The sequence below is a fragment of the Mirounga angustirostris genome, unplaced genomic scaffold (assembly GCF_029215605.1).
Source record: "Mirounga angustirostris isolate CCGP_5_RB_7025 unplaced genomic scaffold, mMirAng1.0.hap1 SCAF_4, whole genome shotgun sequence".
NCBI lineage: Eukaryota > Metazoa > Chordata > Mammalia > Carnivora > Phocidae > Mirounga > Mirounga angustirostris.
In genome coordinates, this window is record NW_026991712.1 from 434919 (window position 1) to 458173 (window position 23255).

The following is a 23255-nucleotide window of genomic DNA, read 5'->3' on the forward strand; positions in this document are numbered from 1 at the left end:
TTTGCCCCCATCCCTGAAGCCTGGTCACTGGCCCTGGGCAGTCTTCCCTGGACCCAGAGACCCATCTACCCTCTACGTCATTCCCTCCACCACAGGCCTTACGGTCCATGCACTGCCTCAGGGTTTCTACCCTATTGGGTTTGTTTCGATTTCCACAGAAAATAAATGCATCCACCATCCCACCCTTCCCGGCCCTCCTCTGGGGCCTTTGGACACCAGCCTTGGCACCCAGTGGGGACTGAAATCTCCAAGGCATGGCAGGTGTTTGGTTCTCGAAGCCGTGGAGACACGACAGGCACGTAGAGGTCTGCGGCCTGGGTGCACCAAGCCCACAAGGTGAGGAAGAAGTACCTTGCTCTGTTCGGTTTGGAAAACACGTCCACCCCCTTCTCCCGCGCCAAGCACTGCGGATTTGTGTCCGCGAGCGTGACGGCTCTGTGGCTGCATTCGCGGTTGTTCCACAGGCTCTGTGGAAAGGGGCGTATTTGATTCCGTGCACCCAGCCAAGTACTCAAGAGTTCATCTCCTTTTATACGGAGGCGGTGCGTCCCCCAGGTAAAGTCGCAGGTGTAGGTAGGTTTTGCATGTGTGTGTGTGGGGGCGTGTGTGTGAGGTTAGCGGCAGCACGCGGGCACAAGCCCAGGAGACCCCACCCCAAAGGCGGCTGCGGGGCCGGGGAGGAGCGTGGGGTGGGGCTCAACTCCCACGCGGCCCCAGGAGTCTGGGGAGGTGCGGGTCCTCCCGTCGCTCTCTCGCCGCCCTTCCCCACTGAACGCCACCCGGACTACAGCTCCCAGGATGCTCCGGGCAGCTGGACTACACGTCCCGGGATGCTCCGCCCGGCAGGGGCGGGCCTGGGCGGGGCCGCGGCGGGAGCGCGGGAAGTCCGGATCCCCGCGCGCGGCTGCTTGAGCATGAACGTGGAGCGCGAGCTTCGCCGTGAGTGTCCCGGCCGCGTGCGGGACCGGGAGCGGGTTTGGCCCGCCCGAGCGAAGGGGCTCAGCCTCCGGCTTCGTCTCTCTCTCTCTCTCTCTCTGCAGAGCTGAGCAAGGCCAAGGCCAAGGCCCAGAGGAGCGGGCAGCTGCGCGACGAGGCGGTCCTCTGCCACCAGCTGGGGGAGCTCCTGGCCAGCCATGGTGCGTGCCCCGCGCCTGGTCCAGGCTGCGGTCCAGGGCCGGGAGAGCTGGGGTGTTGGAGGTCGGGGGGCACTCGGGGGCGGAGGGACGGGGACCGGCGGAGGGGGCGGGAACCTTGCTGAGCGAGCCGCCCAGGGCCGCGCACAGCCGCGCTCTCCCGCGCAGCCCCCGGCTGCCTGCCCGGCCCGGGCTGAGGCCTGCCGTGCCCGCCCGGCCAGGTCGCTACGCAGAGGCCCTGCGAGAGCACCAGCATGAGCTCCAGCTGCTGGAGAGCGTCGACGACCCCCTGGGCTGTGCCGTGGCCCACCGCAAGATCGGAGAGCGACTGGCTGAGCTGGAGGATTACTCGGCCGCCCTGAAGGTGGGCGGAGCCCACCCCCACCCCCAGCGCCCTTGTAACCACATCCAGCCCTGCAGGGCCCACGCCTCCTGCCGGTCCCTTTTTCTTTCTTTCTTTTTTTTTTAAAGATTTTGTTTGTTTGTTTATTTGACAGAGAGACAGAGAAACAGCGTGAGAGGGGATAGGGTCAGAAGGAGAAGCAGGCTCCCCGCGAGCCGGGAGCCCGATGCGGGACTCGATCCCAGGACTCTGGGATCATGACCCGAGCCAAAGGCAGTCGCTTAACTAACTGAGCCACCCAGGCGCCCCTGCTGGTCCCTTTTTCTTTTTTTTTTTTTTAAAGATTTTGTTTATTTATTTATTTGACAGAGAGAGAGAGAAACAGCGTGAGAGGGGATAGGGTCAGAGGGAGAAGCAGGCTCCCCGCGAGCCGGGAGCCCGATGCGGGACTCGATCCCAGGACTCTGGGATCATGACCCGAGCCAAAGGCAGTCGCTTAACTAACTGAGCCACCCAGGCGCCCCTGCTGGTCCCTTTTTGAGGAGGGAAGCCCAGTCTTCAGTGTCTGACCTCTGGCTAAAGGAGGACACGCCTGGACATGGCCTCTTCTTCAGACAGCCCTGTGACGGGGGATTGTAGTCTGGTCCTTGGGTAGGCACATCATAGCCTGTCCTAGGGGCCTGGGCCCAGCAACCATTAGTGAACACAACACTTGGGCTGTGTTTGTGGGCCGGCTGGGGAGTTGGGCCCACTGTCCACAGAGGGCCTGCTCTGGCCCTGGCTAGTGGGGCTGCAGCAGCCCAGCTATCTCCCACTCGTCTCTTTCTCATGATGATGTTGGTGGGTTGGAGTGGGGCACCACCATCCCCACAGGCGGCCCTTGGCATGGAAGAGATGGGACATGTGCAGCCTGGCTTTGGCCTGCTCTGTGGGGACTTGGGGGAGTAGGGGACTCTCCTGGGCAAAGGTAGGGACCTCCTGGAGTTGGGGTACGTAAGAGATTGGCTTGCGGTGGGGGAGGTTGGCTCACAGTAGCCATTCCTTTGCGCCCTAGCACCAGCATTGCTACTTGGAGCAGGCCCATTCTCTGTCCAATCACACTGAGGTGCAGAGGGCCTGGGCCACCCTTGGCCGCACCTACCTGGACATCTATGACCACTGCCAGTCGCAGGACAGCTTGCTGCAGGCGCAGACTGCCTTTGAGAAGAGCTTGGCTATTGTGGACGAGAAGCTGCAGGGTGAGTGGTCGTGGAGGCCTGCCTTCCCCAGCCTCTGGTTCCAGACCTGCTGGCCAAGGAGGCTGTAGCCCCACAGCCTGTCCGGTGTGCACGGCAGGTTCCACTGGTCTGGGCCCTCCCTTTATAAGGCTGAAATCTGTCCATAAAGCCTCCCGTGAGGAGATGCGTGGCCCGTGTTCCTCACAACCTCAGGTCTGGGCGTTGTCTGCTCTGTGTCCGTTTGTGCTCTGTCTACAGCAGGACCCCTGGGCCCCCGCAGTGTGAGACAGGTTGGGGAGAGGCTGCACAGACCCAGAGCTGGATACCCCAAGTGGGCGTGATGCCCCCCAGGCCACTGATGTGGGGGGGCCATCTTCTAGGGACATTGGCCCGGCGAGAACTGAGCGAGATGAGGACCAGACTCTACCTCAACCTGGGCCTCACTTTCGAAAGCCTGCGGCAGGTGGTGCCATGCAATGACTACTTCCGGAAGAGCATCTTCCTGGCCGAGTAAGGCCTCCGTCCCCAGAGGAAGGGGCCTCGTGAGAGTGCACTACCCATCTGCCCTCCCCCACCCAGTCAGTCTCCTCCAGCGAGGCGCCCCTGCAGGGCTAGAGCACGTCGGTGTTGGGGAAGGAGCAGCTGCATGTCAGCACTTCCAGTGCTCTCTGTGCTACCCCAGGGGCACTCTGAGCACCTGTCACCACCCGCAGGCAGAACCACCTCTACGAGGACCTGTTCCGTGCCCGCTACAACCTGGGTGCCATCCACTGGCGCCGAGGGCAGCACTCCCAAGCCATGCGCTGCCTGGAGGGGGCCCGAGAGTGTGCACGCCTCCTGAGGAAGGAGCTGATGGAGAGCGAGTGCTGCGTGCTCATCTCACAGGTGCCCACCCTCACAGCTCTGGGCTTAATCCCCTGAGGGGCTCGGGCTCTGCGGAGTCTGCAGGTCTCACCTTCCCTTCCCCCCCAGATCCTCCAAGACCTGGGCGATTTTTTGGCTGCCAAAAGAGCCCTGAAGAAAGCCTACCGGCTGGGCTTCCAAAAGCCTTTGCAGAAGGCGGCAGTCTGCCGGACCCTCAAATACGGTGAGTCTGGGGACCTGAGGGGCCAAAGTCCCCCAGAAGGGGTGGGGAGGTGGCAGCATCAGTGTGGAGCCTTTTCCTGCCCCCCCTTCTTGTTGGGAAGTGAGCCCCACTTTTCTGTGAGGCTTCAGCACAGTGTGTCAGAGGGGCACGAGGTGGTCAGGAGCCCAGCTGGGCATTTATACGTGAGCAGGATCTTCATTGGCAAAGTGGAGACAACAGCCTTGCATAAGAGGGTGAGAGAGGGGGCGCCAGATGTAGCTTCCCTTGCAGGCCAGGCGCTGCTTTCAGTTGTCATTTATTCGTTTTCCTGATCTCACGACCCTGTGGGGTGCATTTTCTTACTAACCCCTCTTACCAAGGGACAAGCGGGGCGTGGAGAGGGTGGCTGGCCCACCTAAGGGGCAGTCAGGTTGGAAGTGCGCTGTGCCTGCCTTCACGTGAGGCCCTTGTCTGCAGTGCTGGCCGTGGTCCGGCTGCAGCAGGAGCTGCAGAAGTCCGAGGGCAGTGACCCTCAGGTTGCCATGGGCATCTGTGAGCAGCTGGGGGACCTGTTCTCCAAGGCAGGCGACTTCCCCAAGGCGGCTGAGGCCTACCAGAAGCAGGTGTGCGTCCCCTGCCAAGGTGGGAGGAAAGGGTCGGGGACACCCTGGCTGGCAAAGGTGCAAGGCAGCGCTGGCCTCGCTGTGTGCCTCCACAGCTGCATTTCGCAGAGCTGCTGGGCCGGCCAGGGCCCGAGCTGGCCGTCATCCACGTGTCCCTGGCCACCACCTGGGGAGACATGAAGGACCACCGCCGGGCTGTGTCCCACTATGAACAGGAGCTGAGGCTGCGTGGTGGCGACGCTCTGGAGGTGAGCAGTGATGGTGCCCAGCCCTACCCAGGGTGCAGAGGGGCTCTAAGGAGGTCCCCGCAGCTCTGCCTCAGGACGGCCACCCTCGAGTGGTGGGCACGGACAAGCATCCTCTTTGCAGGGCTGTTCCACGTGGGTGACAGTGGGGACCTGGCCCTGGCTGGGGCCAGTTCAGTGGGGTGGGCGGTCGCCACAACGCTCATCCTTCCTCCTCTTGCTGCAGGAGGCCAAGACCTGGTTAAACATCGCCCTGTCCCGAGAGGAGGCCGGTGACGGCTACGAGCTTCTGGCCCCCTGCTTCCAGAAGGCTCTCAGCTGTGCCCAGCAGGCCCAGCGGCCCCAGCTGCAGGTACGAAAGCCCATGCGGCGATTCCCTGCAGTCCTCCTGTCCTCGCTGCCCACCCCCAACTTCCCCCACTCGGGGGTCTGCTGGCCCTGGGGCCCTGAGCCGGGGTTCCCCTGCTCCTCAGAGGCAGGTCTTACAGCACCTCCACACCGTGCAACTAAGGCTGCAGCCCCAGGAGGCTCCTGACACCGCGGCCCGACTGCAGGAGCTGAGTGTGCCCAGAGACCAGGAGGAGGACGATGAGGAAGAGAAGGAGGGGGGTGGGGACACTCCAGAGGCCAGCGATGTGGAGCTCTCAGAGAGTGGTGAGGCCGATCGCTGCCTTGGCTGCTGCGCCAGCAGACGCCCCTGCAGCCCTTCCCCACTAGCCCTCCCCCCCTGCCCTTCCCCCCTTCCCCCCTGGTCCTCCCCCCTCACCCTTCCCCCTCCCCGCCCTTACCCCTCTTCCCCCCTGGTCCTCCCCCGCCCCGGCCCTTCCCCCTGCCCCTTCCCTCCCCGCCCTTCCCCCCCTTCCTCCCTGGTCCTCCCCCCCTTCCCCCCCCCGCCCTTCCCCCCCTTTGCCTCCTGCCCTTCCCCACTAGCCCTTCCCCCCTCCCCCCCCCCCCCCCCGCCTTCCCCCCGGCCCTTCCGCCCTGGTGCCAGCTGGGGCTGAGCCCTTGGCTGGGGCAGGCAAGGGGGGAGCCCTCGTGGGGGCTGCTCGCTGGCGTGTGACAGGAGGATCCAGCCCCACGCAGGGAGGGCGTTCAGTACTGGTAGATGCAAGAGGGCTGTGTGTGGAGAGGCTGGGGCAGCCCTGGAACCTTCCTGAAGGAGCAAGTGATGGGAAGGCTAGTGCGCACCTGCGAGGGGAGGAGACCCGGGGTCAGACCTGGAGAAATGGCACCATGAGAGGGAGGCACAGGGCAGGCAAGATGGGCGTGCAGATAGCATGTGGGCTGCCACGCACAGGCTTCGTGGTCCACCCTGTGGAAGGTGGATGCGAGGGGTAGGCTTGAGCAGGCTGGGGCTGGGACCCTAGGGGCAGAGGCGGGCCAGGTGGTGGTGCAGGCAGGCAGCTGGCTTCTGGCTGAGAGGTGGGGGGTGGAAACCTGTCCTTGAGGCCAGGAGGAATCATTTCAGTTTTGAACTCGGGCGGCTTCCAGAACCTCTCTGGGAGAAGCCAAGGGCTGTGGGCAGTCTGTGCCATACCTGAGAGGGGGTTAGGCTGGGTGTCACTGGTGAGCAGGTGTAGGGAGCCACGGGAGAGTCAGGACCAAAGCAGGAGCTTCAGGTGACACCACTCAACAGGCGCTCGCAGTAAGAGGAGTTCACGAAGGAGAAGAAGGTTCTAGCAAGGACCAGAGGCACAGGAGAAAGGACTGGGGTCAGGCAGTGAGTGAGCTGGAGGCAGGTGCAGATGGGAAGGCCGGGGCCGTACAGGTGGAAGGCACCTGGGCTCACAGGATGAACTGTTTGTAATGTGACCATGACTTAGTCCGACAAAGATGCTTCCCACGAGGGGAACAGACGTCCGGGGTGGGAAGATCCAGAGCAGGGTCTAAGCATGGGGTGAGAGGTCAGCGCTTGATGGACAGGGGTCAGGTGGGCAGAAAGGTCAGGTGCATCCCCCGCGGGCAAAGGGACTGCGGGCAGGGACAGCCACAGGCAGGGCAGGGAGTGGGATGGCAATTGGCACCGGACCTCCATCCTCCAGGTCTGGAAGGTTGGGGACCCTGGGGGCAGGGGGCACCGGGGCTTGGCTTACCTGGAGTGGGCTCGGCTCTGTTCCAGAGGGTGATGCTGAGGCCTGGTCCCAGCAGCTGGAGGAGGATGAGGAGCTGCAGGGCTGCCTAGGCCAGCAGAGGGTAAATAAGGTGAGGACGGTGTGGGGGCATTGTGTGGGCCCCCCCATGCTTGCTGGGACTGCCTGGTCCCTTCACACCTCTGCTCCCTGTCCTGGGGCAACTATCCACAGTGGAACCGGCGCAATGACGTTGGGGAGACCCTGCTGCACCGAGCTTGCATCGAGGGCCGTCTGGGTCGTGTCCGGGACCTCGTAAGACAGGTGGGCCTGCCGTCTCATTCTAGGTACCGTGTGGGCCATAGCAGGGACTTTGTCCTGGGGTATGTGGTCCCCCACAAGGGGGTAGCACAGGGCATGGGGGCTGGAGGGTGCACCAGCCCTGCACAAGCCCCTACGGGGGCCTCCCTGAGATGATGCGTCTTGTGTGCCGACCATCTCTCTCTCTGCTGGGACCTGGGCTTGTGGGCCCATTCTGGGCTTTGAGACCCAGGCCCTGGTCCTCCTGGAGCCTCAGCCCCACGGTGAGGCTGGGCTCTTTCTCGTCCTTGGTCGCAGGGCCACCCTCTGAACCCTCGGGACTACTGTGGCTGGACGCCTCTGCATGAGGCCTGCAACTATGGGCATCTGGGTGAGTACAGGGCAGGGCCACACCAAGGAGAGGGCCGACAAGGCCTGGGAGCTAGTCTGTGTCCCCTGGCCCGCAGACATTGTGCGCTTCCTGCTGGACCACGGGGCTGCTGTTGATGACCCAGGTGGCCAGGGCTGTGAGGGCATCACTCCCCTGCACGACGCCCTCCACTGTGGTCACTTTGAGGTAGCTGAACTGCTCATTGAACGGGGAGCGTCTGTCACGCTCCGCACCATGAAGGTGAGTGGGGGGGCAAGGGCCAGGCGGGCTCAGGCTGTGGCGGGGGGTGCGGTGCCCTGCCGGCCGCACTCAGCTGGCGGCCACACAGGGGCACAGCCCGCTGGAGACGCTGCAGCAGTGGGTGAAGCTGTACGGCAAGGATCTGGACAGCGAGACCCGAGAGAAGGCTGGCGCCATGGAGAGGCTGCTCAGGGCGGCCGCCTCAGGCCAAGGCAAGTGGAGGCCTCTTCTGCTCCTGGGGGCGCCTGTCCCTGGCCTGAGAGTGCCCTAGGCCCTGCTTCTCGGGGGCATTTTAGCATGGGTGGCTGGGACAGTGCTGGGCGCTGCGTCATGCTAGATTCCGTCTCTCCACAGCCCCCCACAGCTCCCTGGCCTCCCACACCCTTCCACGCGACCATCTGTTCGACCCTGAGATCTCTCCTCCCTCGAGCCCCTGCCCAGGACCCCCAGAGACCTCTCAGGCCTGTGCCGGCGTCTCCCCAGGGCAGGCGGTTCCAGCTGCGGCCAGGCCTCGGAGGACCAGACACAAGCTGGCCAGCAGCAGCAGCTCAGAGGGTGAGGACTACCCGGGCCCCCCCCAGCCCGCCCACAAGAGGCCCCGGCATCGTGTCCCCGCACAACAGGCCAAAGCCAGGGTGCCTGGCTCCACCAGCAACAGGGAGGTGGCCATCCGAGGTGTGGGTGGGGCCCAGATCAGCCGCCTTGGGCCCGGCCTGCCCTGGGGCTCGGGTGAGCCCCCCCTGCACCGAGCTGCGCTTATCCCCGAGGAGGAGTGTCTGGTTGGGGACTGGCTGGAGGACGACTCCCCATTGACCCACAGCCGCCAGGATGGCTATCTGCCCCACCCCCAGGGCAGTGGGGACAGCACCGGTCACGGTGGCTCGGGGTCAGGCAGCAGCAGGAGCCCCGGCCGGCTCCGGGCCCGGACCAGGCAGAGCCAGCTGCCCCGTCTCAGGAGTTGGAATGCACCGGGCAGGGCAGGGGGAGACAGCAGCTCAGCCACAGACCCTCCAAGGAGCCCTGACATCTCCAGGGCCTCGGGGCCCAGTGGGGACAGCCCAGCGGCAGGCCAGCCCTCGGTGGGTGCACCCCTCAGGTGGGAGCAGTGGGGTGGTGAGGGCAGACGACTGCGTTTTCTGACTCAGCCTGTCGCCCCCCTGCCCTCACCCACCAGGGTCCGTCTTTGCCTCCTCCCATCCGGGTGCGAGTGAGAGTGCAGGATAGTCTCTTCCTCATTCCCGTCCCACACAGGTAAGCAGCACCTGCCCTCCAAGTCCCCGTTCCCCTTGTGCCCCTGGGAGAACCCTCGAGTTTGCGTATCAGTTGGCATGGGTAACAAGGACTCACTCGGACTGGATGTGTCACCGCTGCTGGCTGGGGGAGGTCAGAGAGCAGGGTAAGGGTGCCCTGCATACGCATAGGCAGGGCCCTGGAGGGGTTAGGTCAGGCCCTGTGGGCCCTAGGAAAAGCCTAGAAGAGCTGCAAGTATGTCAGGCTGCTGGGGGCGTGGGCATGTCCTGAGCAGGGGCAGGAGGAGGGGAGGTGCCAGATAAAGGATCCGTAGACCCAGAGCAGGGACGGCAGGAGGAGGGCGGCCTTTCTTCAGCGTGGGCAAGGTCCTGGCCAGCTCTGCTTGCCCTCTGTCCCTGCAGCAGGGAGACCCACTCTGTGGCCTGGCTAGCTGAGCAGGCTGCCGAGCGCTACTGTCAGGCCTGTGGGCTGTTGCCGAGGCTCGTCTTGCGAAAGGAGGGGGCCTTGCTGGCTCCACAGGACCCCATTCCCGATGTGCTGCAGAGCAACGAGGAGGTGAGCGGCAGGAGCCTGGGCCCCAAGCACAGAGAGTGCCCCAGCACTGGGTGCCCCTGGGCTGCTTACTGGTGGTGCTTTGCAGGTGTTGGCTGAAGTCACTTCATGGGATCTCCCCCCACTGACTGACCGCTACCGCAGGGCCTGCCAGAGCCTGGAGCAAGGTAGGGGCCCAAGAGAGCTCGAAGTGGCCTGGGCAGAGGAGCATGTTCCTGTGCCACTCTCGGGTCTGGGGCCTCACGTCCCCGAGCCCCAGGTAGCCAGTGAGGCATGCTCCCTTTGCAGCTGGCCTCAGGTTTTCCTCCTCTACCCGGTGCCCACACATGTGGGTGGCGGGGGGGGGGGAAGATTGGTCCTGTTGGTGGTGGGACAGCGTAATCACCAGAGCCCCCGGAGGCTAGGCCTGGGGTGGCTTTCCAGAGAAGCCTGACGTGGGCACTGTGGGATGTGGGGGTGGCTGGCAGAGGTTTGGGCCCTGCCCAGGAGGGCCTGACAAGGCAGAGAGTGGTCATCCCCACCCACCAGCCATGCCTTGGGCCTCCCACAGTGCTGGGTCTCCAGGCTTGTGGGAGTGGGCTCTGTAGCACCTCTGGTGGGTGTCCCAGGGCTCAGGAGTGAGGGGGGCATGTTTGGTGGGACCGCCAGGATTCACAGGGCAGAACAGCAGGTTCTGGCTCTGGTGACACCCATCCCCCCTCCAGAGGAGCACCAGCAGGTGCTGCAGGCCATGGACTGCCAGGGCTCTGGCCCCTCGTTCAGTGCCTGCTCCCTGGCCCTGCGTCAGACCCAGCTCACCCCACTGCTGCGGGCCCTCAAGCTGCACGAAGCACTCCGGGAGCTGCACCTGGCAGGGAACCGGCTGGGGGACGGATGTGCTGCTGAGCTGCTGGCCGCTCTGGGCACCATGCCCAGCCTGATCCTCCTAGATCTCTCTTCTAATCACCTGGGCCCCGAAGGCCTGCGCCAGCTTGCCACAGGCCTCCAGGGGCAGACCATCTTGCAGGTAGAAGAAGCATGGGGAGCAGCAGGCCGGCCCTAGGGCGGCATCAGAACATTTACATTTGGCCCATCATTGGGTGGGAAGGTGCAGTTGGGAGTGCTGGCCACTGCCCAGCTCTGGGACGGCAAGGAGACCAGATCTTCCAGAGGGGCCCGTGTCTTCCACAGAACTTGCAGGAGCTGGACTTAAGCATGAACCCCCTCGGGGATGGCTGTGGCCAGGCCCTGGCATTCATCCTGCAGGCCTGCCCCTCACTCAGTACCTTGCATCTCCAAGCCTGTGGCTTTGGCCCCAGCTTCTTCCTGAGCCACCAGGGAGCCCTAGGTAGTGCCTTCCAAGGTGAGCTGATGGACATGTCCACATCCTAGCCCCCAGGGTTCCAGTTGTCAGAAGGGCACATCCAGGGGCACAGAGAGCCTTGTGCCAGAGGGGTCCCCGGGGCACCAGGCCTGCTGTCTAGGAGCACGTTGCTGGACGTGCTGGGCCTGCCTGGGCTCAGGGGCATTCCCCTAGGACGTGCCGTGGGCCACTGTCGCAGGACCCCTGTTCTCACCAGCTGAGTGTTCTGTTTGCCTTAGATGATTCCACCATAGACACACCGAGGCTGCAGAGAACCTCAGCCCCAGTACTGAGAAACTGGGAACTGGGAGTCCTCCAGGGTGGCTTTCTGCAGAGGTGGTGGGCCAGGAAGTGGAGCTCAGGGATGTGAGCGCACAGTGGGGGAGAAGCTGGGGTTGGGCAGCAGATGGTATTCCCCACCCCCCACCCCATCGTGCACAGACATCCCGGCCCAGGGCCTGTCTCAGGTTACCCGTCCTGTCTCAGGTGCGGAGAGGCAGGTGGCCCAGGGATGGTGGGGAGTAGTTGGGCTCAGAAGTCTGGCCCTGCCCCCTCCTCGCCTGGGACACTCTGGGCAGGAGCTACCCCAGTTCCGCGTGCACAAAATCTCAGGGATGATAGCTTCCCCAGGGGGGTTGTGAGGGTGTTGGGCCTAGGACTGCAGCTGGGCTGAGGTGGTGGTCATGTGTGGCTGACAGAGGTTCTGGTCCCCTGTACAGATGCCAGGCACCTGAAGACACTGTCCCTGTCCTACAACAGCCTGGGCACCGCTGCCCTGGCCCACGCCCTACAGAACCTGCCTGCCCACACCCTCCAGCGCCTGGAGCTTAGCTCCGTGGCAGCCAGCAAGAGTGACTTGGGCCTCGTGGGGCCTGTGGTCAGATACCTGACCAAGGTATGTCTGTGGTTGAGGGGGGTTGCCAAAGCAAAGCAACCCCGGGCCATCCAGCCTCCAGTCCCACAGCTGACACCGGGCAGGGGTGGGAGTGGCCTAGGAAGGGGGTTGCACATTCAGAAAGAACGGCTGTGGGAGAGCTGCCTGCCGCAAGCTGTGAATTCCTGGCCAGCAGCAAAAGTGCCCGGGACCCAGGGCAGCATCCCTGCCCCAGGCAGGTCCCAAGGTCTTGCCAGGGCTCCCAGGGCTCTCTCCCTTGGCTCTTCCATGTGGGGCTGGTCCCTGTGATTTTCACATGCCAAGTGTGACTTATACCTGGAAGGGGAGGTGTTTCCTTTTGATCTGCAAATTGAAGGGATACTGCTCCCCTCTGGTGCATTGGGGGTCGGGCAAACTTTGCCCTCTTGTTCCCAAGGATGAAGGAAGGTATCTGACCTGGGTATGGGGCCTCTGCTGGGAGGCAGGGAGGACAGGCACCCCACTCAACCCAGGCCCCCTTGGGCCTCTGCTCTGTCTAGGAAGGCTGTGCTCTAGCTCACTTGAGCTTGTCTGCAAACCACCTGGGTGACAAGGCAGTGAGAGACCTGAGCAGGTAATCCATTCCTACGCCATTCTGAAGGGGGTCTGGTCTCAAGGCTCAGCACCCTGCGGGAGCTAGGTCAGGCAGGAGTACCAGCTTCTCCCCCAAGTGTGTCCCAGGACCTAGCTCCTTCCAGCTTCAACCCTGCCTCCTTCTGTCCTTCTTCCCACACGCCTGAGGCTCCTGAGAGCCTTTCCCATCACCCTTTGTGCAACAACCCATACAAGGGCCACTCATGATCCTCCAGCCTCACCTGGCTCTTGGGAGTGTTGGGCACTCAAGCCAGGCGGGCATGCCAGGCCTGGGCCTTGGCAGTGTCCAGCTAGCCCTGGGGAAGTACTTGTACCCATGTCCCGGGGCGGGGTGGGGCGTTGCTGTGGGGCCTGGCCTATGGCTCCCAGAGCTGTGGTTTGTCTGGGGCAGCTCTCTCTAGTGTTGGGGGCCTCCCTCCCTGGAGGCTGATCACTTCTTCCCCTGTTATTTCAGATGCCTTCCTTATTGCCCCTCACTCACTTCACTGGACCTGTCTGCCAACCCTGAGATTAGTTGTGTTGGCCTGGAGGAGCTTCTGTCTGCCCTCCAGATGCGGCCCCAAGGCCTCAGCTTCCTTGGCCTGTCAGGTGAGCTTGGGTACCTACCTGAGGCCCAGGTGCCTCCTTTGTACGGGCTGTCACTGCCACCAGCCAGATGGCAAGGGTGGGCTGGGTCCCCTGAGGTTGACACAGTGGGGGACAGTGACCAGTGTGACTGGAAGGGGTGTGAGCCCAGCTCCTAAAACAGTGGGGCGGGAGGAACATGGGATCTCTGCTTTTAACCTGTTCAGCCTGACCCTGAGACCATAGTGGCTGGGGACCCCCTTTCACGAGGATTTCCTAATTACCGTTGGCGAGAGGAGGGAGTTCAAGGTCAGGATGCCAAAAGCTTGCCACCAAGGGATCTAGCTCCCAGCCTGTGGTGTCTTCGCTTGGTCCCATCTGGCCACACCCAGGCACAGCGGTCTTGAGGATGACCCCAGGAGACACTGATTCGGTGAACTGGCCACCCAGTAGCCTGGCACATCCAGCTCGGGCCTGGGGCAGGGGAGTACCAGGCTCTGCCCTCCAGGAGGACAAGGACCGGGAGTGGGTGTGCACACAGGGAACCCCTGGGTTCTTCCTGCTCCTCACCCCCCACCCGTGAAGGCAGGCTGGTGGGGGACCTGCACACAGCTGCGTCTGTCCCCATCCCCTCCCCTGGCTCCCTGGAGCTCAGGCCGGGACCGCTCAGTGCCCTCTTGAGACCCGCAGGCACCCCTACTCTGTCCACTCTGGATGGAGAGGCCCAGGCACTGTCCTACAGAGTGGCACGGAGGGCACTGCAGCGCGTTCTGGCCAGTGTCCGTCCTGCCGCCCGCCGGCTCCGACGGGGGCCCCCGGCCCCTTCTGGAGCGTCTGTGGGCCTCGCACCGCGCTGTAGCCCGCGGGGCCCCCGAGGGCCGCCCCGGCGCAGAGCTCGGGCACGGGCGTGGGAGCCCTGGAGGCTTGCAGCCGCTGAGGCCCGCTCCCGCCTCCCTCCGCAGGCTGCGCGGTGCAGGGCCCCCTGCGCCTGGGCCTCTGGGACCGGATCGCGGCGCTCGTGCAGGAGCTACAGCTGTGCAGCAGGCGCCTCTGCCCCGAGGACCGGGCGGCCCTGCGCCGGCTGCTGTCCGGCCGGCCGGGCCCCGGCGCCTGCACCCTGGACCGAGGGCCCAAGCTCTTCTTCAGGCGCCTGTGAGCGGCCGGCGCTGCCCGGGCCCCCGCCCCCCCCGCCTCAAATAAATGGACGCTGCCACCGCCGCCGCCGCCGCTGCTGCCTGGAGGGTGGGTGGGAGGCGGGGAACGGGGGGTCGCCCTGCTGTGGGAAGCTGAGCGCGCACGGGAATGGAGGCCACTTCCGGCCACTTAGCGGCCCCGTGGGAGGAGGCCACGCCTTCCCCGTCGGAGTCTTCCCGCCTCGCGGGCTGTGCCCCCGGCGCCGCTCGGGGGCGGGGCCACGGGCGGGGCCCGGCCGTTTCCGGCGCGCGCAGGCGTGGACGTCCGGCGGCCGTCGATTGGGGGCGAGGCGGGCTCAGACGCAGACCTTGGGGATCGAGCGCAGATTGCGGGAGCGGGGCGTGTGGGCGCAGGCGCAGGACGTGAAGGGGCGCGCCGAGCGGTCGATCCGGAGCGCCGCAGCGCGGCGCCGTCTCCCAGACCGGCCGAGCCAGCCCAGGTACCCTGGGTCGGTGGGGGTGGGGCGGGGGGCCGAGAAAGGGCCGGCCGAGCCGAACGGGGAGAGGCGGCGCTGGGTTCGGTCCGCGGGCGTCCTCGCGCCGCATAGGGCCTTCCTGTGCGTCCCTCATGTGGGGGTCCTCCCCGGCGTCCGGGTCCCGCGCAGGACGGGCTCCCGGGGTGTGCCGCACTCGGGGCGCCTCCTTGCCCGCTTGGGCCTGCGGCATCTACACGATCAAACGTGGGCGTTGCCGAGAAGCTCACTTTTCGGGTCAGAGTCCGGCTTGTGACATGCAGCCAGGGGACACTGGTTTTCGCGACCTAGTGGAGTCCCCGTACAACTACGAGCGCTTGCTCCGCGCCTCCGCTCTTTTCAGGCCGGTCCTGGAAGCCCGGGGAGGGTGGCCGAACAGCCTACCTGCCGCCACCCGGTGGGCTCTCGTCCCTCATCTGCCTTCCCGGACAGCGTCCCTCCCTCGCGGAGACGCGCTCCTTAGCTTGGACCGCATTGCCCTTTCCCAGCCTCTGCTCCCTGGGTATCCTAGGGCTCCCGCCCGGACTGTTTTCTCATCGTTCCCCTATTAACCGTCCCGTGTGTGACCCGCCCAGCCCCAGTGTCATGGCTCAGCCCTGCTAGCCTGGGCCCCTCTAACTTCAGCTGCCCCCGCACACCTCCCTGGACGTCTGTGGAGCCGCTCCCACCCCACACATCAGCACCAGCGCGCGCTTTCTTACTAGCCTGCTCCTCTTCCCTCTTCTCCAGCTCAGGCCCCCTTACTGGTCATTGGCCCAGACACAGGGGTATTGTTCTTGATTCCTTTTTAGTTTTTTAAAAATTTTAAAGATTTTATTTATTTGACAGAGAGAGACACAGCGAGAGAGGGAACACAAGCAGGGGGAGTGGGAGAGGGAGAAGCAGGCTTCCCGCAGAGCAGGGAGCCCGATGCGGCCCATCTCAGGATCCCAGGATCATGACCTGAGCCGAAGGGAGACGCCCAACAACTGAGTCACCCAAGCGCCCCTTGATTCCTTTTTAATTAATGTCCCGTTTCAAATACTTAAGTGGGTCTGGTGGTTTCATGTCCAAAGCATGTCTGGAACTGGCTCCAGCCAGTGCATCAGCTTCCTGAGTGGGCAAGACCCTCCCAGGGGCCTCATGCCTTCTGTTCTTTCTCAGCCCACTGCCTGGCTGGGAGCCTCAGGAGCTTGTCTTTAGCCATCAGTAGTTTCTGCTGTATTACTATAAAACTTCCTCTCCTGACCTGTACGGGCTGTGTCCTTTGATCCAGTCTCTCCACCTTCGTTCAGAAAGCCCTCTCCCCCACTTGTCTGTTCCTCTCCCTGCGTTTCTCTGTAAAGGCCTTGAGTTATGTGTGCTTTTCTCTCTGCCCAAGTGCTCCTCCCCAGCTCTTCTGATAGCTGCCACCTTCTCACCTTTCTCCTGGCTCACAGCGCCTTCAGGGAGCCCTGACCCCTCACTGCCGCTGCTCTGTTCTCCTGAGATGCCCGGCGGGACCCACTTCCTCCTGACAGTCTCTAGGGCGGAGCTGCATATACTGCCCTGTGTGTTCATCACTAGCATGCAGGCCAGCCAGGTCTGAGGACCCAGAGGGGGCCCTGCACGACCAGCCAAGAGGGTCCTTGCCTTCACATGGGTTAGGAAATCAAACGAGCCAGGAGGAAGTGAGAGCAGAGTTTATTGAATAGCATAAGTAATAGAATATAGCAGATGGAGCATCTAGGAAACTCAGGAAAGAAAAGTGAGTCTCTCCTTTGCTTGGGGTCTGGGGTTTTTATCGAGGATTGGGGTCTGGTGTATGTGTCCTCTCAGGTATCCAGGAACTGGTCAGAACAAAGATAGGTGTTCTCCATAAATGAATTATACCCTGGAACCAGGGGGTCTTGGCATCAAAATGTCTAGAGTCAGTTGCCTGAGATATGCACAGGACAGCCTCACCCAGCCACTCCTTAGAATTATCTACCGTGCTGGAAGACTGCAAAGAAATCAATAATTCCTTGACCTTTACAATGAGGACATACGTTATTTGTACTATAAGGTATGTGCAAGGTGCGGGTGCAGATCCTAGCAAGAATAGAGCAGGACTGGGCACCTGGGTGGCTTAGTCAGTTAAGCATCTGCCTTTGGCTCAGGTCATGATCTTGGGGCCCTGGGATCGAGCCCCACATTGGGCTCCCTGCTCAGCAGGGAGTCTGCTTCTCTCTCACTCTCTGCCTTGCTCATGTTCTCTCGCTCTCCCTCTCTCTCAAATAAATAAAATCTTAAAAAAAAAAAAGAATAGAGCAGGAAAAGGAGCAGAAAAGCAGTTCTTCATGGAATTCTTCTGTTTCCCTATCTCAAGTATTTCTCATCTGACTGCTGAGGGCAGGGAAACTCTTCGTGAGGCCCAGGAGTGTTAAGGGTCACCTTTGAGTTCGCGCTGGCTCTACTCCTTAGGTCTTTGCTGTGGCCACCTGAGCCTGCAGGATGTTTCACGGGATCCCAGCCACTCCGGGCATGGGAGGTGAGTGTGGCCCAAGGTGGGCCCAGGGACCCAAAGGGCCAAGCTTTCAGCCCCTGCTGCAGAGGCCAGGAGTTGTGGGGAAGTCTGTAAGTGTCTCCCCCGTGCAGCCTCAGTGGGCAGCTGGGGTCTGGTGCATTTCATCACCAGGGGACCCAGAGAGGACCTCCAGGTGGGGCCAGCTGGGCACAGAGATAACAACTTTAGCGTGGTTGGAATCTCAGGGGGTCCTGGGCATCCTGGAGTCAAGCCAGGGGAAAGGTCACAAAGCATGTGACAGATGTCACCTGTGCCCGAAGCAAGGTGTGGTCACCCTGCTGTAGAGTGAGATAGCTGAGGAGCAGCCGTGGAATGGGGGAGCCAGGTGTGGCCTCCCGGCCTCAGAGGCTTATCTTCTGCTTGGGTCCCCCGCCCACAAATTGGTGGGGTGCCGAGATTAGAACCCCATCCTCCAGCTCCCTCTGGGCTCTTTGGGATGTTTCACAGGGTGAGGCCTTGGGTGGGCTGCTGAAATGGGGCTGGGGCCGGGGCCAGTGGACAAGCCCCCTGGGGTCGCTGTTGTGGCCAGCCTGCTAGCTCTCTGCTCTGTTGCAGCACCTGGAAACAAGCCCGAGCTCTATGAGGTGAGTGGCGGACGCCCACCTGGCCAGCACTGGCCGATAGCAAACCCTGTGTGAGCCCCACCCTGCTCCTGCTGGCTGACACACTGCCCTGTCTCCAACAGGAAGTGAAGCTGTACAAGAATGCCCGGGAGCGGGAGAAGTGAGTCCAGCCCCCAACACACACGCTGTGCCCACCAGCCCCCCCTGAGTAGCTTCCCCCAGCCGCTAAACCACCCCCACACTGAGGTCAGGAGGACATGGGGTCAGGCCGGGGAAACAGTTCCCAAGGAGCCTCTGCCAGGCAGGTCAAAGATAGCCTCACCCTGGGACAGCGGGCACCGTGGGCTTCGGGGGCCCTCACAGCCGTGGCCTGATGGACTCACTACCCTCAGGTATGACAACATGGCGGAGCTGTTTGCAGTTGTGAAGACAATGCAGGCTCTGGAGAAGGCATATATCAAGGACTGCGTCAGCCCCAACGAGTGAGCCCTCCGTCCTTGCACCAGTCACAAGCACCAGTCCTTGGAGGCTTGTTTCTGCCCTCCAGGGCCCGGGCGCTCAGTAGGAAGCAAGAGCAGGGGTCTGGGGCCTGGGGACTCACATGGTTCGACAACGTCAGTGTGGCAGCCATATTTTGGCCACCCCTCTCCCTTCTGCTTGCTCTCCTCCCAAGCTCTCTTACCGAGACCCCTGGGGGAGCCTCAGCCTTCAGTGGCCCATCTCTGGTCTGCCACTCGGCCCTCCAGGAGGCTGCCTGTGTCTGGGTGGGCCGTGGGAGAGCAGATCTGTGGACGGGGCTGGCCTGGTGCGCAGGGCATCCCTCTCTCTAGGTACACTGCAGCCTGTTCCCGGCTCCTGGTCCAGTACAAAGCCGCCTTCCGGCAGGTTCAGGGCGCAGAAATCAGCTCCATTGATGAATTCTGCCGCAAGTTCCGTGTGAGTGAGCAGGCTGAGGGAGCAGGAGGTGGGCGGGGTGGGTGCTGTAGCGAAGGGGCCAGGCCTGTGAGGCCCAGTACCCACGGCATCTCCGCCCCCTCAGCTGGACTGCCCACTCGCCATGGAGAGGATCAAGGAGGACCGACCTATCACCATTAAGGATGACAAGGGCAACCTGAACCGCTGCATTGCCGACGTAGTCTCGGTGCGCCCCACAGCCTCCGGGCACCCGTGGGGGGTTGGTGGCCAGGAGGGCCCATGCCCCCTGCTGTGGCCACACGCGTACACAGAAGCCTGGGGCTCCCAGAGCCGCAGAGCACTCAGACCCATCGGGCAGGGGTCTCCATAGCTGGGAATGAAGGGGGTGGGCAGGCCCTTCTCCCAGGGCAGCATCCAGGAGAGGCTCCCGTGCTCACACAGCCCCAGGAGGCGGAGCCAAAAAGCAGGACTCCAGCAGCCTCCCTGCGGGCCGGGGGGCATGTGGAGGACCTCACAGGCTGTGGGGACGGGTGCAGCAGGGACCCAAGTGACCAGACCGCTGAGGAGAGAGGCTGAGGAGGGAGGCAGTGGGTTCTTGAGGCCAGATGGGGACTGGGTGGGGGCCGGCCTGGGCCTGGGCCTGCAGAGGAACCAGGCTTGTGGGCTGCGAGGGTTCCCCACCCTTGGCCCCTGGGCTCTGTCTGTGGCACCTCACACACACACTCGTCCCCAGCTCTTCATCACAGTGATGGACAAACTGCGCCTGGAGATCCGTGCCATGGATGAGGTGTGGCTCCTGGTGGGGACAGAGGGATGGAAGGGTGGCTCGGAGGTGGGAGCAGCAATAGAGAGGGGAGGGCTCCTGGCGTAGGAAGCCCAGCATCCTGTCCACAGATCCAGCCTGACCTGCGGGAGCTGATGGAGACGATGCACCGCATGAGTCACCTGCCGCCTGACTTCGAGGGCCGCCAGACTGTCAGCCAGTGGTGAGTATCCCTGCCCTGATCCTTCACTCCCCTGTCAAGGACCTAGAAGCCCTTCCCCTGTGCACACCTCAGCACCGTGCTCCCACAGGCTGCAGACCCTGAGCGGCATGTCGGCCTCTGATGAGCTGGATGACTCCCAGGTGCGCCAGATGCTCTTTGACCTGGAGTCGGCCTACAACGCCTTCAACCGCTTCCTGCATGCCTGAGGCCTCCCTGTCCCGGGTGTCTGGGGAGGAGGGCTCTCAGGCGGGCCCAGTAGAAGGCTGCAGGTGCGCTGCATGCCTGACCCCCGGACGGTCTGCGTGTGTCCCGCCGTCCATAGCAGCTCCGTGTGTGTCTGTCCATGGTGTCCCAACCCTGGAGCCTCCTCCCTGCCCTCCCCGGAATAAAGACACTTTCTGACCCCCCCTGCTGCTGTGGGCTGCTTTCTCCCAGCTAGGCCCGCCCTGCCTGTTTGCCTTCCTTCTGGGCCTCGGGTGGGATCCTGCCTCACCAGAGCACACAGGCCCTGAACACGCAGCCCATTCATCAGGGTCTGAGCACCGGTTTAGGGCCAGCAGCCTCCCTGGTGGGCACTGAAGCCTTCACCTGGGCCAGGTAAGGCTTGAATCTGACCACAGAGGAAGCTGCCTATCACATCCACCTCCCCACCCCTCGTCTGAGAACTCTAGGCACCTAGGGGCCCAGCCGGCTGGATAGGGAGGCTGCTCTGCTGCCCCACCTCCCTCTCCCTGCCCTGGGGGCACCACAGGCCAGCGCAGGGCCCGGTCCTCCTGGTGGCTCACCAGGGCCCCAGTAGACAACAGATGGGGGAGGCAGTTCGTCCTGCCCACGGAAGAGGGTGTCCCTCCCTCGGGAGCAAGGCCATGCTGGTTCCCCGGGAGCCCTTGGGCCAGTCTTGCCCAGGGGCTGGCGGGGGAAGTGCAGTCTGCAGGTGAGGACATGGGTGTTCCAAGGCCAAAGCTGGTTACCTGCTCTGCAGGCAGCCGCCGCCCGCAGTGTCACATCAGTCCGCGTCCTCATGGGCGGGCAGCAAACCGCAAGACCAAGGCTCCGGATTCTGAAATGCGTGTTTCACGTCTTAGCAGCCATGGCATGGGATGAGGAACCTGCCGGAGCTCCGTTGGAGCGTTTCTTTTCCTAGTAGCGTTGCTAGATGTCTGTGACATTGTAGTATTTCAGGTGGTGGTAAGGTTGGAGGCTGCCAGTGGGGAGGTGCTGTTTCACATGGGGTGGTCAAGGACAGCAGATCAGGCCAGGAAGAGAGGGGTGGGGAGGCCTTGGGTTTGTCCCTGGAGCCCCGGGTGCCAGCAGGGGCCCCAGAGCAGAGGTGTGCACGTCCCTTGGGTCTTATGAGAGAAAGACAGCAGAGACAGGCGACTGGTGGGCGTGGGGGGCAGGGTCAGCGACAGGCGGAGAGGGGCCCTGGGGTTCTGGGTGTGGACTGTTGTGAGGGGCGTGTTGCACCCACGGCGTTTGCCCCTGGGCTGAATGCACTGGGCTGGGAATACCCGGCCTAGCACCAGAACAGCCGCTGGGGGAGGTCCTATTGACATGTGGACACCTGCAGGGAACAGGCTCTGTGAGGGAGTGGCCAGAGTTGTTTGCATAGGCCTGGTCTGACTTGGGCCAGCTGGTTAAGGGGAGTTGTCAGGTGGGTGGCTGGACATCAGAGGCGGGAGTTCTGGAGGGAAGACAAACGCTTGGCATCTCCAGGGCAAAAAACCGCCATCATAGGTTCCAGGAATTCTAGCCAAGAGGCCCAAGGACCGGCACCATCACACTTGCAGGTTGGGAATAGAAAGACCAGCAAAGGAGCCAAAGAAGGGGTGGGTAAGGCCCAGGAAACCCAGAGAGACCCTAGACAGTGGAGGAGCAAGGGGGTCCAGGGCCAGCTGAGATGAGGAAGAGCTCCACCGAGTCTGGCCTGTGGAGCTCTCGGGGACCTTGACCAGATTGGAGGCGAGGAGGGGAGGCTTCAGGGGAGCCTAGAAGAGACTGCCAGTACTAGACACCCCAAATCCTGCTGTCAGTGGCAGCTGAAGGGGCAGGGAGGGTTCTTTTGGTCTATTTTTTTTTTAATTGTAATAAAATGTAACATGAAATTTGCTATCTTAAACACTTTTTTGGAAGATTTTGTTTTTAAGTCATGTCTACGCCTAATGTGGAGCTTGAACTCACAACCCTGAGATCAAGAGCTGCAGGCCCACCAACAGAGCCAGCCAAGAGCCCCAACTGTTTTAACCATTTTTTTTAAAAAAGATTTTATTTATTTATTTGACAGAGAGAGACACAAGCGAGAGAGGGAACACAAGCAGGGGGAGTGGGAGAGGGAGAAGCAGGCTCCCCACAGAGCAGGGAGCCCGATGCAGCCCATCTCAGGATCCCAGGATCATGACCCGAGCCTAAGGCAGACGCTTAACGACTGAGCCACCCAGGCGCCCTGTTTTAACCATTTTAAAGCTCAGCAGCATTAAGTACATTCACAATGTCATGTGGCCACCATCACATCCAACTCCAGAGCTCTTTCCGTTCTCCCAAACGGAAACTGTCCCCAGTAAACACTGACTCCCCATTCTCCCTCCCCCAGCCCCTGGCAACCATCATCCTACTTTCTGCCCCTAGGTTTTGACTAGGTGCCTCATATGAGTGGAATCATACAGGATTTGTCTTTTTTGTGGTTGGCATATTTCTCAATGTTGTGCATGTATCAAAATTTCCTTCCTTTTTTTAAGTGCCATGCCTAACGTGGAACTTGAATTCATGACTCTGAGATCAAGAATTACAGGCTCTACCAACTGAGCCAGCCAGGCATCCAGAAATTTCCTTCCTTTTTAAGGCTGAATAATATCCCATTGTATGCAGAGACCACATTTTGTTTATCCATCCATCCTTCGGTGGACACCTGGGGTATTCCTGTGTTGTAGAGGTTGTGAATAATGCTGCTGTGGATGAGGCTGTGTTTGGAGACAGGAGTGACTGCAGTGTGGTTGGGTGATAGGACGATGCAGGAGGGGCCGAGGGACACAGGAGATGGTGCAACACCACGTAGGACGCAGTCAGATGTTGGGGAGCTGGTGACACGCTCTCTGGGGGGGGGGGGGACAGGAAGCAAAGGAATGGGGGCCAGCATTGCGCTTACTGAGGTCAAAGGGACTGCCGAGGGGAGTGCAAGCAGCATGCTAGGCCCTCAAGGGCTCAGGCAGGTCTGCCAGTCAGCCCAGGGACCCAGGAAGGCCAGGCTGGATGGCTGGTCTGAGATCTTTGCCCAGAAGCTAACAGGCTGGGCAGTGGGTGGCCTGAGCCAGCAGCGAGGTCCAGACTGAGCTCCAGGCAGCCCAGCGGTCCCTGTGCGGTGGGGTAGGAAAGAGGCCAGTTTGGGCCTCTAGTCTTCAGAACTGTGCCCAAAACTCTCCAGCTTCCCTCCTTGTTGACTCAGAGCTCCAAGAATCCTCTAAATCCCTGGCAGGCTGTTCCTATCTCCTCTGGCCCAGCTCCCTCTTAGGACCCAGGGACATCAGAGTGCCACGCAGTCCAGCTGTGGCACCCTCTAGCATGTGTGTGGGTGAGGTGACCTCAGACACAGGACGCTGTGCTCAGCATGATGCCCTGCCCTGGGCACCACAGGACTCTGGGGACAGAGTCCTCAGGTCTAGGCTCCCAGCGGCCCTGGAGCTTCTCTCCCACCCCAACCACACCTCACAGGGCTCAGGGTCAGTGTTCGGCTGCACCAGGTGGGGAAGGGGACGCCCACATAC

At 62.4% G+C, this 23255-nt stretch overlaps 2 protein-coding genes across 6 annotated transcripts; both read left to right on the plus strand.

Annotated features, from left to right (window-relative positions):
* Positions 1 to 862: 862 nt before the first annotated feature.
* On the plus strand, positions 863 to 14119 carry TONSL (tonsoku like, DNA repair protein). 4 transcript variants are annotated; one of them, XM_064587671.1, is made up of 26 exons: positions 863 to 939; positions 1041 to 1136; positions 1355 to 1497; positions 2531 to 2714; positions 3074 to 3203; positions 3407 to 3578; positions 3666 to 3780; positions 4237 to 4382; positions 4478 to 4630; positions 4854 to 4979; positions 5101 to 5281; positions 6747 to 6829; positions 6931 to 7020; positions 7315 to 7387; positions 7464 to 7627; positions 7716 to 7839; positions 7982 to 8706; positions 8802 to 8878; positions 9280 to 9433; positions 9519 to 9597; positions 10135 to 10436; positions 10601 to 10772; positions 11492 to 11667; positions 12186 to 12259; positions 12734 to 12867; positions 13868 to 14119. In XM_064587671.1, the coding sequence occupies exons 1-26, from the start codon at positions 915 to 917 to the stop codon at positions 14041 to 14043; spliced, it is 4074 nt and encodes a 1357-aa protein (XP_064443741.1). In that variant the 5' UTR covers positions 863 to 914; the 3' UTR covers positions 14044 to 14119. The 4 variants fall into 4 exon arrangements, with proteins under 4 accessions (XP_064443741.1, XP_045751628.1, XP_064443742.1 ...); XM_045895672.3 differs by having other exon boundaries at positions 13806 to 14097; XM_064587672.1 differs by lacking the exon at positions 1355 to 1497 and having other exon boundaries at positions 901 to 939; positions 13806 to 14097.
* Positions 14120 to 14339: 220 nt separating this feature from the next.
* Positions 14340 to 19904, plus strand: VPS28 (VPS28 subunit of ESCRT-I). 2 transcript variants are annotated; one of them, XM_045895673.3, is made up of 10 exons: positions 14340 to 14476; positions 16931 to 16997; positions 17589 to 17617; positions 17719 to 17756; positions 17989 to 18078; positions 18427 to 18532; positions 18636 to 18737; positions 19245 to 19298; positions 19406 to 19497; positions 19586 to 19904. In XM_045895673.3, the coding sequence occupies exons 2-10, from the start codon at positions 16961 to 16963 to the stop codon at positions 19701 to 19703; spliced, it is 666 nt and encodes a 221-aa protein (XP_045751629.1). In that variant the 5' UTR covers positions 14340 to 14476; positions 16931 to 16960; the 3' UTR covers positions 19704 to 19904. The 2 variants fall into 2 exon arrangements, with proteins under 2 accessions (XP_045751629.1, XP_045751630.1); XM_045895674.3 differs by having other exon boundaries at positions 14370 to 14476; positions 17719 to 17897.
* Positions 19905 to 23255: the final 3351 nt, after the last annotated feature.

Excerpts from the sequence above, each read along its gene's own strand:
- TONSL (XM_045895672.3), top strand. The coding sequence starts at position 915 with ATGAACGTGGAGCGCGAGCTTCGCC. Across the intron at positions 3,579-3,665 it reads GCTGCGTGCTCATCTCACAG|ATCCTCCAAGACCTGGGCGA; the intron begins GTGCCCACCCTC and ends CTTCCCCCCCAG. Across the intron at positions 10,437-10,600 it reads AGGGGCAGACCATCTTGCAG|AACTTGCAGGAGCTGGACTT; the intron begins GTAGAAGAAGCA and ends TGTCTTCCACAG.
- VPS28 (XM_045895673.3), top strand. The coding sequence starts at position 16,961 with ATGTTTCACGGGATCCCAGCCACTCCGGGCATGGGAG. Across the intron at positions 17,757-17,988 it reads AATGCCCGGGAGCGGGAGAA|GTATGACAACATGGCGGAGC; the intron begins GTGAGTCCAGCC and ends CACTACCCTCAG. Across the intron at positions 19,299-19,405 it reads AGATCCGTGCCATGGATGAG|ATCCAGCCTGACCTGCGGGA; the intron begins GTGTGGCTCCTG and ends TCCTGTCCACAG.